Genomic DNA, 15311 nt, shown 5'->3' on the forward strand with positions numbered 1-15311 from the left:
GAACTTCTTTTTTAAAAAAATCTTAAAACATTCCCCTCTGTGCAATCTCATTCCTTTCTCTTTATCCAATCTCTTTACAGGATGAGATAATCCATGTTACATCTGTGGCACTACCCAATCTGAATATGCATTTCAAACGTCCTCTCCAGTATGCCTGCAGGCCATACAGAAAGCTCCAGGACACAGTGCCCATCCCTGTCCGATCACTGCCCACACAGACACCTCTCACCCCACGGGGCCAGTGCCCATCTGGCACCAGCAGCCTCTACTTCCCTCCAAACCCATTCCTTCCTCTATACACAACCCTGCCTGGCCCAGCTTTGCTTGGCCTCCTCACCCACCCTGACCAATGCTGACGAGCAGGAGACATGCATCATTACTGTGGGCCTGTTGGCACACACGTGTGATGGCCTTATGTTGAAGGCCTAACTAGGGAGCTGGACATCAGTGCACACAGAGGCAGGGTGGGGACAGAGTCATCGATGGCCTGGGTAGCACATCCGCTGTCATGGGCACTGGAGAAGGCCCAGGGCTAACTTTAAGTTGTCATCCACCTGTGGTTCCCAGAGTGGTTGCCAGGTCACCATGCTCAGCTCAGTGTCCATCTGCAGATGGATAATGGTACTATCCTTCCTCCTAATTACTCAACCCTGGTACTTCTTATAATTAACCATTATCTGGGGAACCTCTCTTTCTCCTCTCCTGCCATCGGGAAGGAGCTCTGGTCATTAACAAGTTTTCTCTACAAAGGAAGAGGGCTGAGCTGGAAACACCAGAAAAAGAAGAACCTGGAAGTGGGATGCCCTCCTCTCATCTCAAGCTCATCGGCACCAGCACCAGAACACAGGATGCAACAGGACAGAGAAACCAGCTTCTGCAAGACAGGCCTCTTCCCTCAGCACATCCCACACTTTCACTCAGAAACACTGCTCGTTGGGCAGAAGGTTCGCATACGAACCTTCTTGCACTGCTTGCTCAACAGTATTTGAAACAGTGTATATTAAGAGGCAGCCAAGCTATGAAAAGCAAGGACATTCCAATGCAGAGCACTGATTTGCCCCAACGTGGTCTGTTCGTTGTGGGTTTAAAAATGCACACAACCTGGCCACAAAGCTGCAACCCCAAAATGCAGACCATCAAGGTGCACAGACAGGGGCCCTGTTTTGTCCTCCGTCTGTCCCCCCTGCCCCACAGTGACCAGCCAGAAGATAGCCGCTGATGGCATGGACATGGCTGGGGCCTCCTGCTTCTGCTCGGTGGTCCCTCCTGGGATATGTTTCCTCCATCCACTCCAGTGAAAGTCCCACTTAATCTTCATGGCCCATGTCAAGAGTCACTGCCTCTCTCACATGCTTTGCTGCAAACTAAAGCCCCTCTCTGGGCTCCCAGGCGTTTTGCCCAGTCCTGCCTCTGTCCTCCTGTGCCCAGTGTCTCCTTGTGCCTTTGCTTTGTGTAGACACGCACAAGATGACCTCGCAGGCTCTAAACCTTGGAGGCCAGAGATGCCTTAGTTTATGTTTCTATCTTCAGAGGTGATCTGACACCATGCAGGAAGTGGTAGTCACAGGGACACAGTAGATGACCAATAAACACTAGATTAATCAAGAGGCAAATCAATGGGCAACACTGAGGCGCATCTCAAATCTGTCATTGTGGGAAGGCGCTGCCCCAAAATGCCACCTTCTTCCCTCAGGTGGGCACGGGAGAAGCCCCTGCACATAAGTCCACCTCCCACATCAGAAAGAGTCTTGATCAACGGATTCCGAAAAACAGACACAAACCTAAGTAGATAAATAACAGAACAAAAGAGAGCTGAGGCAAATAAGATGCAATCTGGTCTGAAATATTTAATTCACCCATGCAAAGAAATGTAATATTTTGCAGCTCGTCTCATAAGGCATGGACATTTTTCATGGTAGAACGAGAGCACTACATTCTATACTTGGTGATTTCCTATTATGCATCAGAGTCTGCAGTTTCAAAAGGGCACATGATTACTCATAATTATTTCTTCTTTTCTTCTTGACTTGTATTATTGGCTGATGAACTCTTGAGTTTCTCATTGAATTTCTTTCTTTTATATAATAAGTCTGGCATACAGTGACTCCTCCAAGTTATACATAATCATTCTGATAGAGGTTATAATGACCTGAGAAAGCTAGGCTTTCTGCTGGAGATTTAATTTCTCTAATTGACTTCCATTTCCCAGAACTGCTGGATTAAAAAATGATGGAAGATCTTGCTGTCTAATATGATTTACTCTAATTCATACCTCTTCCCACCACTGCAAGGAAATTCTCTTAACATGACACTTCCCACAACAACCCTTCATTTTAAAAAAGCACTTAAAAATTTACATAGGAACCAGTATTATATTCAATGTATAATTTACAGTTTTAAATCTAAGAGCCCTAAATATTGAAATCGCCTATGAAGTCTACTTACTGAAGACATTTGAATACAGTAAAGGATTTAAATAGGCAGTTTGAACAATTAATTTAGAATTTTCTAGATTCTGAGCTTATACAAGGCTCTGTTTTAGCAAGTTCCTTTTGAAAAGATAATTGATAAGTCATTGGCTAGACTACCAAAGAAAATGAGAACTCAAATTAATAAAAATTATAAACAAAAGAGGAGATACTGCAATTGGTAACACATTATTGGACAAATCAATAATGAGCAAGCAGATTCAATCAGTAGTCAAAAATTTCCCAACAAATGAAAGCCCAGGACCAGATGGCTTCACTAGTAAATTCCACCAATCCTTCTCAAAACTCTTCCAAAATATTAAAGAGTCCTCAAATAACATTGGTATGGCCAACATTGTTTTATTATAACACCAGAGGCCCGAAGCACAAAATTCATGCAAGAGTAGGCCTTCCTTCCCCCAGCTGCCAGTACTGGCTTCCCTCAGGCCTCCAGCAGGCACCCAAGACCCAGGGTTCCCTCACAGCCCTGGCTTCCATGGAATGACATCTGGAAGGACATCCGGTCTAATTAGCATATTATGCTTTTATTATTATAGACTGATGATATGTCATAGGAACTTAACTTTTGTTTATATCAATTAGCCTATGGTACAATTAGTTTTCTTATACATTGTTTCACTTAAAGTCACAGATCCTCTTGATGACATTGAGGACTTACTGTGTGTAGCTCCAAGCACATGTCTACCTCAGCCAGCATTTCTCAAAGTGGGAGCCATGGACCACCCGCATCAACATATGGAACTCATTCTAAATGTTGATTCTAAAGCTTAATCTCAGGCCTATTGACTCAGAATTTCTGGGGTTAGGTCCCAGGAATGTGCATTTTTAAAAGCATCCCAGATTATACAAAGCACATTTATATTTGAGAACCACTGAGTGAGAGGCTGTAACCTGTGATTAACTAAAGCTTAATATGGAAAACTCTGTGGAATAAGAATCAGATATTGAGAACTGATTTATACTGCTTTCTTTGGTAAATACCAAAGAGCTTATAAAGGAATATCTACACTAATAAAAGAGAAACATGCAAATTGATGTCACTCCACTACACCCATCAGCCAATCAGAGCAACTATGCAAATTAAGCCAACAAAGATGGCGGTTAATTTGCATACGCAGGCACAGAGTGAAGACTGAAGACTGAAGACTGAAGAGGCTTGGAGGAGAAGCCAAGCCTCGCTGCAGCCACAGCGGAGAAGCCAAACCTCGAGGCTTGGCTTCTCCGCTGCAGCCGGACCAAAGGCGTGGGTCCCGAGTGCCAGAGGAAAACCACCGGCAGCCAGGGGAAGGAAGGCCTATTGCGTGAATCTTCATGCAATGGGCTTCTAGTATTATATATTATCACACACACAGAGAAATTAAAATCTAATGAAATAATATTTATCCTTACTACTTATAGCTTCTATCCACTCTATTTCAATTATTTTGTAATACTGAGCATAAATCTATTTCACAACTTTCTAATGAATCACAAACTTCAGTTTGCAAAGCACTGATTTATAGCAATCAACTGAAAAGTAAAGCTCAACTGAGTGAGCATAAACTGAGTGAGTAAAACATTGCACAGTCATCAAAGTAGATTTTTAAAAGATATTCTTAACTATACACTTAGCTGCATTTAGAGCAGTTTAATCACAATACTGATACCCAAATGAAATAAATTTCATTTAGACTGATTTCATAGCTCATTACTTTCAACTAACAATTATGAATTTTAGGATGGAGTACATTGGAGTGAAGATTTTAAGGCGTGAGTTGTGGAAGTTCACAGACAAGCTTCAGATCCTGGCTCTCCCAAGTGTCAGGTGGCAGCCTGAGTAACAACCTCACTAAGCCTCAGTTTTTAAAATGCAGCTAACAGCATCTACTAGTATCTTGTAAGGTTGCTGTGAATATTAAATAAGATTCTCCATGTAAATAATAATAATAATTATTATTCAAAGGTAAGATGCATGTGAACAAGAGTTATACCTTCTTAAAAGAATGATAAAGATGACTTTAAAAGCTTCTTATTTAAGTTTTCGACTGGATTACTATGGACTCAAGCTGGCTGCAGAGAGGGGGGCATTCCTAGGAGAGATGGTCTGATCAAAGCAACACAATGGAGGGCACAGGACAGGCCCCAAGGCATCAGTGACATCAATACTGCAGATATCACCACTTAACGGAATGAGGACATCCACAGAGAAAAATAGGGTTCCAATAAATGTTGCCAAGATTTCTGTAGCACCTCTTTCTTTAAAGCACTGGTCAATTCAGTCTCTAACATGAAGTTCTCTGCTATGGGTTGGTTAACCCCTAGTAATTTCTCAACATTTTAAGTAAAGGATCCCTACCACTTAAATGATGTTACTTTTCTTGATCAGATTCTCTTCATTCTTTGCTCACCAAGCAACCTGCTGATTGAGAATTCAGCTTGTCAGGTAATTTGAAATGGTGAAAAATGCCTTTGATAATAAGCGTCCGTAAGCATTCTAGTCATTTGAAAAGGTATTTCCCATAACAATGTCTAAACAACCTCACTAAGCCTCAGTTTTTGAAATGGGGCTAATAGCATCTATCTCATGACATTGCTGAGAATAGTAAAAATCATCCACATAAATAATAATAATGATTATTATTCAAAGATAAGATGCATGTGAATAAGAGTCATACCATCTTCAAAGAATGATAAAAATGATTTTAAAAGATTCTCATGTAAGTTGTCATATATATTATCCATCAGACTTGGATAAATTTGGTTATATGTATCTATCAGCAAATGTCTGGTCATCTTTTGATGTCCTGGGAAGGTGCCAGACCTAACAGGTCTGAGGGTCACCTGGAGAGCTATTTACAAACACCTCGGAATGGGCAGCTGGCTGCCATCAAGGCCTTTCCTGGACAGCCCCTGGCGTGGACCGCCACTTTCTCAGACAAAAGCTCTCAATCCTGGCTGCGTGTTAGAATCATCTGGGAAACTTTAAAAAGATCAACTCCCAGGGATGGATAATTCCAGGGACATTAAAACCTATCCACAGTGCAGAGGACACGAATTCTAATAATTCATGCTCCCCATTCCTAAGCAGAGGTGAAAAGGACATTGCAGCCCATTGCAGTAGAGATATCTCTATTTCATATATAGGATATTCAACTATTTTATTCTCTTTGATCTCCCTTCAACAGAGGCCGTAGCTTTAAGCTATTACTGGTTTTAAACTCTTAACTCACAATTGATTTAAAACAGAATTCAGCAAACTTTTTCTGGAGAGGACAAAAGAGGAGAGAGTTTACGCTTGGCGAGTTATACATTCTCTGTCACAACTATTAATTCTGCAGCTGTACCACAAAAGCCACCATAAATAGTATGTAAACAAATGAGCATGCCTGCATTCCAACAAAACTTACAGAAAGAAGTGGTGGGCAACATTTGGCTAGGGGACTGCCTCAGAATGGTTGAATAAGTATAATTAGCATTCTGTTCTTGTGCCCGTTAATACAAAATTAGTAACAAAGCATGAAAATAAATACAGAGTGCACCCAATCTTGGAATCTTATCCTTTGACTGTCATCTGATTACCATTTACCAGAAATTCAAAACAGAGGCTCTGTTTATATTTAGGCCATATTTTGAGAATCAAAGTCTTTTCTGTCAAAGGTATAGTTTCGATACTGACTCCATTTCCTTTTTGTATAAACCTCCATTTTGTAGCTTAACCTAGAACAGTGGTTCTCAACCTTCCTAATGCCGTGACCCTTTAATACAGTTCCTCATGTTGTGGTGACCCCCAACCATAAAATTATTTTTGTTGCTACTTCATAACTATAATTTTGCTACTGTTATGAATCGTAATGTAAATCTCTGATATGCAGGAAGTATTCTCATGGTTACAAATTGAACATAATTAAAGCATAGTGATTAATCACAAAAACAATATGTAATTATATATGTGTTTTTCGATGGTGTTAGGTGACCCCTGTGAAAGGGTCATTCGACCCCCAAAGGGGTTGCGACCCACAGGTTGAGAACCGCTGTTCTAGGTCCTGGAACAACCCCAATCCCTTTGCATCACCCCACTTAAATTAGTCATTCAAGCCAGCACCTGAAGCCACGTACTTAAGCCAATCAGAGCACGGTGCAGCAAAGAGTCAGGGATAAAAGGAGAATGGACTTCCTGATCGGTGTGTCTGCCCATCAACGTTTTGATTGGCTAAGCACCAAGCCATTTTCGAGTGTCTGTTTCATTCCCATGACACCGTTTAAGAGCATTTCTAACAATTTGGACCTATTCAGACTATTTCTGCCACTACCACCCTCTAAGCTTCACTTATGGAGAAACTACCCTCCCATCCCCTCCGATTACTCAACTGAAACCCTGCAAACATCCAACACAAACCACAAGGGAGCATGGCGGTACCATTCCAGCTTCCTCACTAGTAGAAAATGCCATAGATGTTTACTTATTAACTAAATATTTGTAGAGGGAAAAATCCATCTCTGCTGTCATTAAACATATTTATTTTCCTAACAACTGATCAATGGGGTATAAATATAAATCCTAAGTCTAAAGTTTTTAGTTAAATAATTTCTGTTCAACTGAATAGATTTAATTAAGGATCCTGCCCAGTCATCACTTCCTGCTTCCCTCTACTCTCTCAATATGCATAATGAATGAAAATCAGAAGGGTGAGACCATTGGCTAAGTGAACGCCATCCAAGCATGGCTATCACTCTTAGCCTTACAAGCTGTGGCTGAGATGGCGCTGACTGCACGGCCGTGCCCTCCCCAATTCCCACTCTGTGACATAAAGACCTCAAACCTGCAGTGCTGAAAGTGAAGACATCCAATCATGCGGAAGCCCAAAGAAGCCCATGCTCTCTACCCTGGCTGTTCACAGCAGTTTATCTCAAAGTCAAAATCAACAACACCCTGCACAATGAGCACCAGTGTCAGGCAGAATTCCCCCTACACACGGCCAGCAACCAACTAACCTCACAGTTAATAAGGATAATAAGACAAAAATCGGAGTTTCAGCCTTGGATGTGTATGAGCTCAGTGACCATAATTCCTGATTATGGCTCCACGTCGTACTTACCTGGAAGTGTTTTCAAGTATTCCCTTGACCTCATTCATTTCTTCTTTCCCAAAGTAAACAACGGTGAGATGTATTCTCCCATCCTGTTGGATGCATGTCTCCCTAGAAAATAAAACATGTGTATGTCTGGACCTGTTTCCACAGTAACAGGAAAGGCCCAAGCAAATAACCTATTTTGTAAAATGCAAAAGGGTCTTAAAATAAGCTTGACCATCACAATGACCTGTATTTGTATTGATTTTTACCAAGAAACAATGAAATTTAAATGTGCAGTTTTGGTCAATGGAAACTTAAAGGCTACAGGTCCAATCTACCATAGGCCTAGCCCATTGGGACACCCAGTGCCATGGGAAGGGCACTGATCCTACCCTTCTTTGCCATCAGAAGTCTATGAAATGAAGAACACTCAAATTCCATTGTACAGATGAGCAAGCTAAAGCCCAGAGAGATTAAAACCAGAATCCTTGTCTCTGACTTTGCTCTTGTGTGCCCAACAGTCTTAAAGACTGAACGTGTAAAGGTAAAAACATTTTTCCATTTGGGACTCTAGAAACTCTTGGGAACACCCAGTGGCGTGACTGTCCAAGGGAACGATAAGGCATAAGCACAGTTGCAGTCTGTCACCCTTCCCAAGCAGATACACTTACCTTCACTACGTCCCCATTTCTCCTCTCTGTGACCCTGTCCCAGGCACCATGCACCTCATACTCCAGGGTCCCGGCAGCCCTCTCAGTGCCGGGCCTCCGGCTCTGGACTTGTCTACACCTGCTCTCCCCACTAAAGCTTCTTATTTGCCCATGTACTGCTCTCTCAATGGTAACACCTAGTTTCTGTGTAACTACCACAGTATGATCCTCTGCTGAGCACTTACTTCATCTATATGTTTAGTGTGTGTACATGTATGTACAGATATGTGTAGGTCAAAGTATATGTGTAAATATGTGTTCAGGTGTACATGTCTGTGTATACAGACAGGTGTTTTCTGGAAGCATGTTAATGGAAAGAATCTACTGGCAAGACGACTTTTTGTGATATCTTGATATTTTGCATGTCCTTCCATTTTATTCCTTTTGTCTCTGTGTTAGCTACTTTCCTTAACCCCCAAACAACAATCCATATCATAGCGTTCTGGAAATCTGTGTGCTAATTGCAGAGGCCAATTTATTCGATGCATTTTATAATGACTTCAAAAAGGAGTGATTGTCTAGCTCGGGTGGCTGCGAGAAATCCAAAGAAATAGAAGATACAGTTCCTCACCTCAAAAAACTTACATAAGAAATAAAATAAATAAGGACACCTCATGACATTGATAAAAAATGTAGCGAATTCAGAAAGCACGGGAAATTCTGTGGGCTGGGGCCTTGAAATATGGACAGGGTTTAAAAAGGTAGAGAGGAAGAAGAGAATTCCAGGTGGGAGAAATCTAAGGCACGGTGACTAGTATATTGACCCTGGGCAAGAGGCACACAGGGTTCTGCTTGCTCACAGACATGGTTCTGAGAATTCTGTTTATTCCCTGTGGAAGAAAGGTAAGAGCTGCCTCTGAAACCCAGACTGATGGCAGAGCTCCTAGAAGCAGACACGGGACCAAACAGAGGCCCCGGATGTGGCAGCTTTACTACACAGAGCTCCCTCGGAGCCCCATTTCCTGCAGACTGAATCATCACCTCCCGACAATAAAATTCTCTGTATCTGTAGGTAAATGATCCCTCCTGCACACTCGCCAGGTAGAATGAAAGCACGCACACAGCGCCAAGCACCCAAAAGTCCGTTCTTTAAAGTGTCTGCAGCTGGAAGAAGTCCATCCCAGAATCATTAGAGGGTCAGGCGCTGGGCCTGATTAAAGAAGCATTCTCATGGGTGTGTTTTCCCCCCTAGGGATATCGTCACTGGCATTTTAAAATCCATTCAAAACACTTCCTGTTTTCAAGGAATAGAACAGACACTTTGGACTTTTACTGTCCATTCAGCAGCTGAGGCTTCCCAAGAAGGCAAAGCAGAATTTGTTCAGAGGTCCACTCTGGGGTTCCCTGCCATTTATTCATTTATTCCTTCCTCCATTCAACAAACAATAACCAAACAACAGGCTGTGTGCCAGATACTCTACCAGAGGAGCTTAAAAATGAGTCAGACATTCCTGCCCTTGAGAAGTGCTCCTCTTGTTCATGACTGAAACCGTCGGTAATGCAACAAACAAATGCTTGATGAGAGAAGGAACAGAGTGCTATGGAAACATCACTGTCTGTCTGAATGGTCTTGTAACATTTGTATTTTTCAAAGAATTCTCACTAGACTCCATCCCCACGATGTGAATGAGAAAGAGAGTGTGTGTGGATGACTGTACATGAAGCTGTCTATATTTTGCTGTAATGATTTGTACCTGGACACAGCCTGCCTGGATCCCATGAGCCAATGTGGTTGTGCAATGCATTATTCTCATTGTGTCACAAGTAAGAAGAATAATCATGTATGGCCCAGTTGGGGAACCAACTATCCAGTTTCCCTGGGATTCTCCATGTTTTAACACTGAAAGTCCACATCGCAGGAAAACTCCTCAGCCCCAAGTGACTGGGACAACTGGTCACCCCACCTGCCTTTTCACAGTGCATTGGAAGAAACGGACTGCTGAAGAGCTATAGTACAAGGCAGGATGGAATGACACAGTAACAGTTGAGTAGTCTACAGGGCGTTTACCTTTTAAAAGATAATGCTGTAAATAGATAATGCTTTAAGTAAACTAACTTCAAACAATGACAACTGCAAGCCATGTACCTAAATGTGGGAAATGGCTAAGGTCTTGCTACCACTAAGTGACCAATGAAAGGCACACACACCTATGCCTTAAACATCACAAACAGGAGGCCAAGGGAAGAAACAGACGATTTTATTTTATCTTCATGTGGCTTCCAGCTCCAGCAGCTGCCTTGGAAAGAGGAGCTGGAGAAGCAGCTGGGGTCGGGGGAAGGCAGCCCAGAGGGATGGCTGCGCTGGGGAGAGAGAGGATCTCCAACTTCCACTTCAGGATCTCAGCACGAGTAGAGCCACCGTGGAATATTTGGTCTCTCCACATCAGGTGGAAAGTAGGGAAGAAAGGTGGAACTAACCTAATTGTTCTTGTGAAGTAACCCTTCCAAAAAGGGTGTACTTGGCAGAACCAAAGGAGAAAAGACCATCACATTGTCAAGATCCACCATAAGAGCGGAAAAAGGAGAAGAGATAAGAGATGCGATAGGCAGGTGACATATCTCATACATGTCTTCCCCTGACATGCACACACCTTTAAATATAGGAACAAAGCTTTATCTTTTCTCTTCTTTTGGACTTATGGGAGTTGTGGAAAGAGCTGCTGAAGACAACACATAAATGAGTTAAGAGAAGTAAACAAATCGGGCTGATTCTCTCTGATGTTCCAGGCCTCAATCCTTGACCAAGGGCCCATTCTGAGAAATAATCTACCCCTCAGGGAAAAGATCCATCCACAGTTGGGTCGAGTGAGCCTGGTGCAACTCCCAGGTCCATACCAGGACTCAGAAGAGCCACAGGAAGTGGGATCCTCCCACAAAGGCTGCACAAAACCCCAGCTGAGTCCTTTCTCTCTTCTACATGTTCTTTCAGACTACAGATGAAGCAAATAGAACAATAAATGCCCTGTCCGCAGAATATCGCTGGGAGCGGGACACAAACAGTTCTCAGTCAAGACGCGAAAGTAGCCAAGAAGAATCCACTCTGACATCAGAGCAAAGAGGCTGGTTGGCCCTGAGTGTGCCATGCAGAAGAGGGATGAAAACAAACATCACACCTACCACATTTCAAGAATAACAACAAAATTAAAGGAAGAAAGAGAAAGAGAATTAAGGGAGAAATAGCATTCAAAAAGCCAATGAAAAACCAAATCTGAAAGAAGAGATAACCCAAACAGAAGAAAATGTCTTACGAATGTTTCACAGTTTCTTAATAAAAATGTGAATTCCATAAAGTTCAAAGGGGATATAACAAAAACAACAGTTCCTAGGCATATTCTATGCTCAGAAAACACATTGATAAATGGACAAAAAACTGAACAGAATAATTAAAAATACCAAGGTACAGAATAGACATATCTAAAAATCAAATTCCTCATAAAGAAAAGGCTTATGTGAAAACCGATAAAATACAAAGGCATTAAAAAGCAAGAAACAAGTAAAAAAATTGAGAACACCTGAGAATACACAATTGTGTCTGCAAAACAGAGAATCCAAACAAATGAAGCGGGGAAGGTACTCAAAATGAGAGCAGCAAAAAAAGTTCCCTGAAACAGAAGAATTTACACAGCAAAATAGGAAACTGAATTATAGAGAAATCTGAGAGAACACAATAGACATTGACCAGAGACATATCCTAATTAAGCTATTATGATTCAAGACTAAAGAAGGAATTCTTTGGACATTCAGGCAAAAATAAGTCATTTTCAGAAGAGACTAAAATTGTTCTAACACTTCTTCATGGTACCATTAGATGCCAAAAGAATATCTACAAAGTCCTGAGGAAAGAAAGTGTCCCCCAAGAATTTTAAGTTCAAAGTATCAAGATAATAAGCAGACATTCTAGTCCAAAGAACATATGATCCTTCTTGAAGGAATTTCTTGACCATGAAATACAGTCAACCAAGGCCTCAGAACTGAAGAAGCTATTGTTGGAGAACTGCTAATGAAAACACTGAATCCATGCAAGTACTGGAATTGTAGTTATAAAACAGAATGTAAACGCTGCAAACCCTGAGAAGGTAAAAGTAATACAAAGCTGAAAAAATTGGAAAATGGGACACAGGAGAGGAAGGAAATATCACTGTGCTGATTTTTCTCTTCTTATTGTAATTGCAACCAATCCAGTCTAAAATTAAAAGTATTATGTAGTAAAAATTACATAATAATTCCAATCTTCTCTGTTTTGAAAAATCACTTTTGCAACTTTAGAGGGATCTCTTATGAACCAATATATCTTATAGTTGAGAAACCCTTTCTTAAAGATCAGTAATTTCTTCTATTGTACTTCAGATTCTCTTCCATAAATTTAAGTAAGGTAAAATTTAATTATTTAATTAAAAATAGAACATAGAGTATATCTCATGTTGTATTAATTATTCCCAGCTAGCAAATTCTTCTTCTTTTTTTTACCTCACCAGAGGATATTTTCCCATTGATTTTTAGAGAGAGTGGAAGAGAGAGGGAAAGACAGAGAGAAATATCGACAAGAGAGAGAGAGAGAGACAGAGAGAGAGAGAGAGAGAGAGAGAGAGAGACAGATTGATTGGCTGTCTCCTGCACGACTCCCGACCAGGCCCGGGCTGGGGAAGAGCCTACGATCAAGGTATGTGCCCTTGATCGGAATTAAACCCAGGACCCTTCAGTCCACAGGCTGATGCTCTATCCACTGAGCCAAACCAGCTAGAGCAGCAAGTTATTTTTTCATCTGCAAATATACAAAGAAAGGCACCTAGAACAATATTCAGTTAATATTAAAAATGATGAATTTGGGGAGACAGAGTCAGGAGTGAATTTGTGAATAACTTAATCCTTGTTGTGTCCTATATTGTTTCAAGGTCTTATAATAGCCATGTATCACTTTTACAAACTAAAAAGTCATGTTTATATTACAAAAGCAAAAAACAAACAAACCCAAAACCTGTCACTGAATTTTTAAACAAAATATATGGTAACTATTTATAAGACAGAGAGAATCCAACAGGAGTCAGTACCTACCACAGCTAATAATTTTCAGTCTTGGGATGGAAGGGACTTCATACAGACATTATCAAAACTTAATAAACAGCCCCTTATATTTTCTCCCAATACTTTTTATGGTCATATTACCTGCATTTAAATATTTAATTGACTGGAATTTACTCTGGGTTTTGGTGTGAAGAATCACATGTAATTAACCCCGCTATAGCCATGCACTGGACAGTTCATCCTCTGCTGACTGGCTTGAAACGCCACCTTTACTGAGTTCTCACAGAATTAAACAGCCTCAGGTTTGAGTGCCATCTCTCTCCTCATTTTTTCAGAGACCTCAGTACACTCAGAACCTGGGCTACAGAGCAAACTCCCCACTCAGGCTTCTGCTCAAGTGTCCTCTGTCCTGGGCTGCCTTTCTGGGTCCCACTGTCCCTTGTGTCTATTTCTGCTGTAGCTTCTAGCTTCCTATGAGTAGATTTCCTCTCCACGAAGGCGGGCGCTACATCTCCGTCTCCTCTTCTCAGCCCTGTGTTTGGTGGAGTGTCTGGCACACACACAAGCCACTTAAATATCCCCCCCCTCCCGACACACACATAACAGGTCTTCCCACCTGCCCCTCTCCCACCTACAGGCAACAACAGGCATCTCAAGAGTGATAGTCAAGGAAAAAGACCCTAGGATTTTTGTCTGTTTTTAAAACATTAACTAGAACTACATTTTATTTTACCCTCTCAATTTTGGTGTCTTGTGAGCTATTTATTTACTTTTTTCCAACAATATTTCCCTTCTAGGTTAATTCCTTGTAATACTCATGACACTAAGGCAATATATATTTTATATATATTGTGCTATATATGGAAGTCATACATATCTTGCTATTCAAGGCTTCCAGGCCCCTGGGGTCCTAGGCTGAGGACTTGGCCCTTCACTGAGCAGACATTTCTTTAGCACAAGCACTACCTTACCGAGCCCAGCACACTCAGAGACTAGCCTATGTGCAGTGAAGCAAATCTCAGGGCCTTTAATCTGGCAAGTGCTAGGCAGCTTCCTGGCTAAAGGAACTTACTATGAGCTAGTCCTAGACATGGGCCCACCTGCATCTGGGAGTAATGATTTGGCTTAATGCCTAGTGCCAGCCACAGGTTCAGTCCTTCTAAGAGAACACAGGGAGAGAACTTAGAAACGCCAAAGGGAGACAAAAGCCAACACCATAGTCACTTCAGTACTAAAGCCAGAAGAATGTGGTCAACAGTCAAAAGATGGTGCCCACAGGGGTACTCTACAAACTGGAGATGGACGGAAAGACTGGTGCACCCTACTCCGAATGATACCACAGAAAAGACAAAGGGAGTTATCATGGCTTTTTGCAAATATCTGAAAGGCTATGACGTTTAATAGAAAATGAATTTGTTCAGTCCTTTCCTCAGACCCACTGTGTAGAAATTACAGGAAGGTGGACTTCAGGTCCTCATAAAAGTGAGTTTTCTATCTACAGCTGGTCAACATAAAGACAGCCTACCTTTAAGTAGGTAGTTCCCTGGCATACACGCACATTGCATAGAAAAAGCATATGTCAGGAGTGCTCTCAAGGATTCTGAACTAAGGGAGCATTAGACCAAATGACCCTCAAAAGTCTCTTCTAAGACTACTGAAATCTGACCTTAAAATTTAATTTGAAAAGGGTTCTTCTTCAAATGTAAAATTTAAAAAAAGAGTACATTCACTACCCAGAATTTTGAGAAGTATCAACCATACCTTTATATGAAGCATTACTGGCTTTGAATAATGTGAATTTAATGATAAAAGATTATAAAAATAAGTCTGATCTTCCAGGATTTATAATTAGACACCTATGACTTGCTGTCGTGTGTGTGTGTGTGTGTGTGTGTGTGTGTGTGTGTGACTTGCTATCTTTAAAACAAGTTGGCTAAGTAAGTTAGCTGATTAAGCCCGACCAGTAAGTGAATGTAGCCATAACAGCTTATAAGCTCCAACACTGCACAAGGCTTTAAAGACACACGAGTAAAACAGCA

The 15311-nt window shown here is 41.4% G+C and overlaps 1 protein-coding gene across 2 annotated transcripts in view; it reads right to left on the minus strand.

Annotated features, from left to right (window-relative positions):
• Nucleotides 1-15311, minus strand: part of CSGALNACT1 (chondroitin sulfate N-acetylgalactosaminyltransferase 1) — a 199605-nt gene that overhangs the window by 17978 nt on the left and 166316 nt on the right. For both annotated transcript variants that reach the window (XM_015565174.1, XM_006765507.2), the window contains one exon: nt 7565-7666. In XM_015565174.1, coding sequence (XP_015420660.1) covers nt 7565-7666 — 102 coding nt within the window. The remainder of the gene's footprint in view (nt 1-7564; nt 7667-15311) is intronic.

The sequence above is a fragment of the Myotis davidii genome, unplaced genomic scaffold (genome assembly GCF_000327345.1).
Source record: "Myotis davidii unplaced genomic scaffold, ASM32734v1 scaffold93, whole genome shotgun sequence".
NCBI classification, from domain to species: Eukaryota; Metazoa; Chordata; class Mammalia; order Chiroptera; family Vespertilionidae; genus Myotis; species Myotis davidii.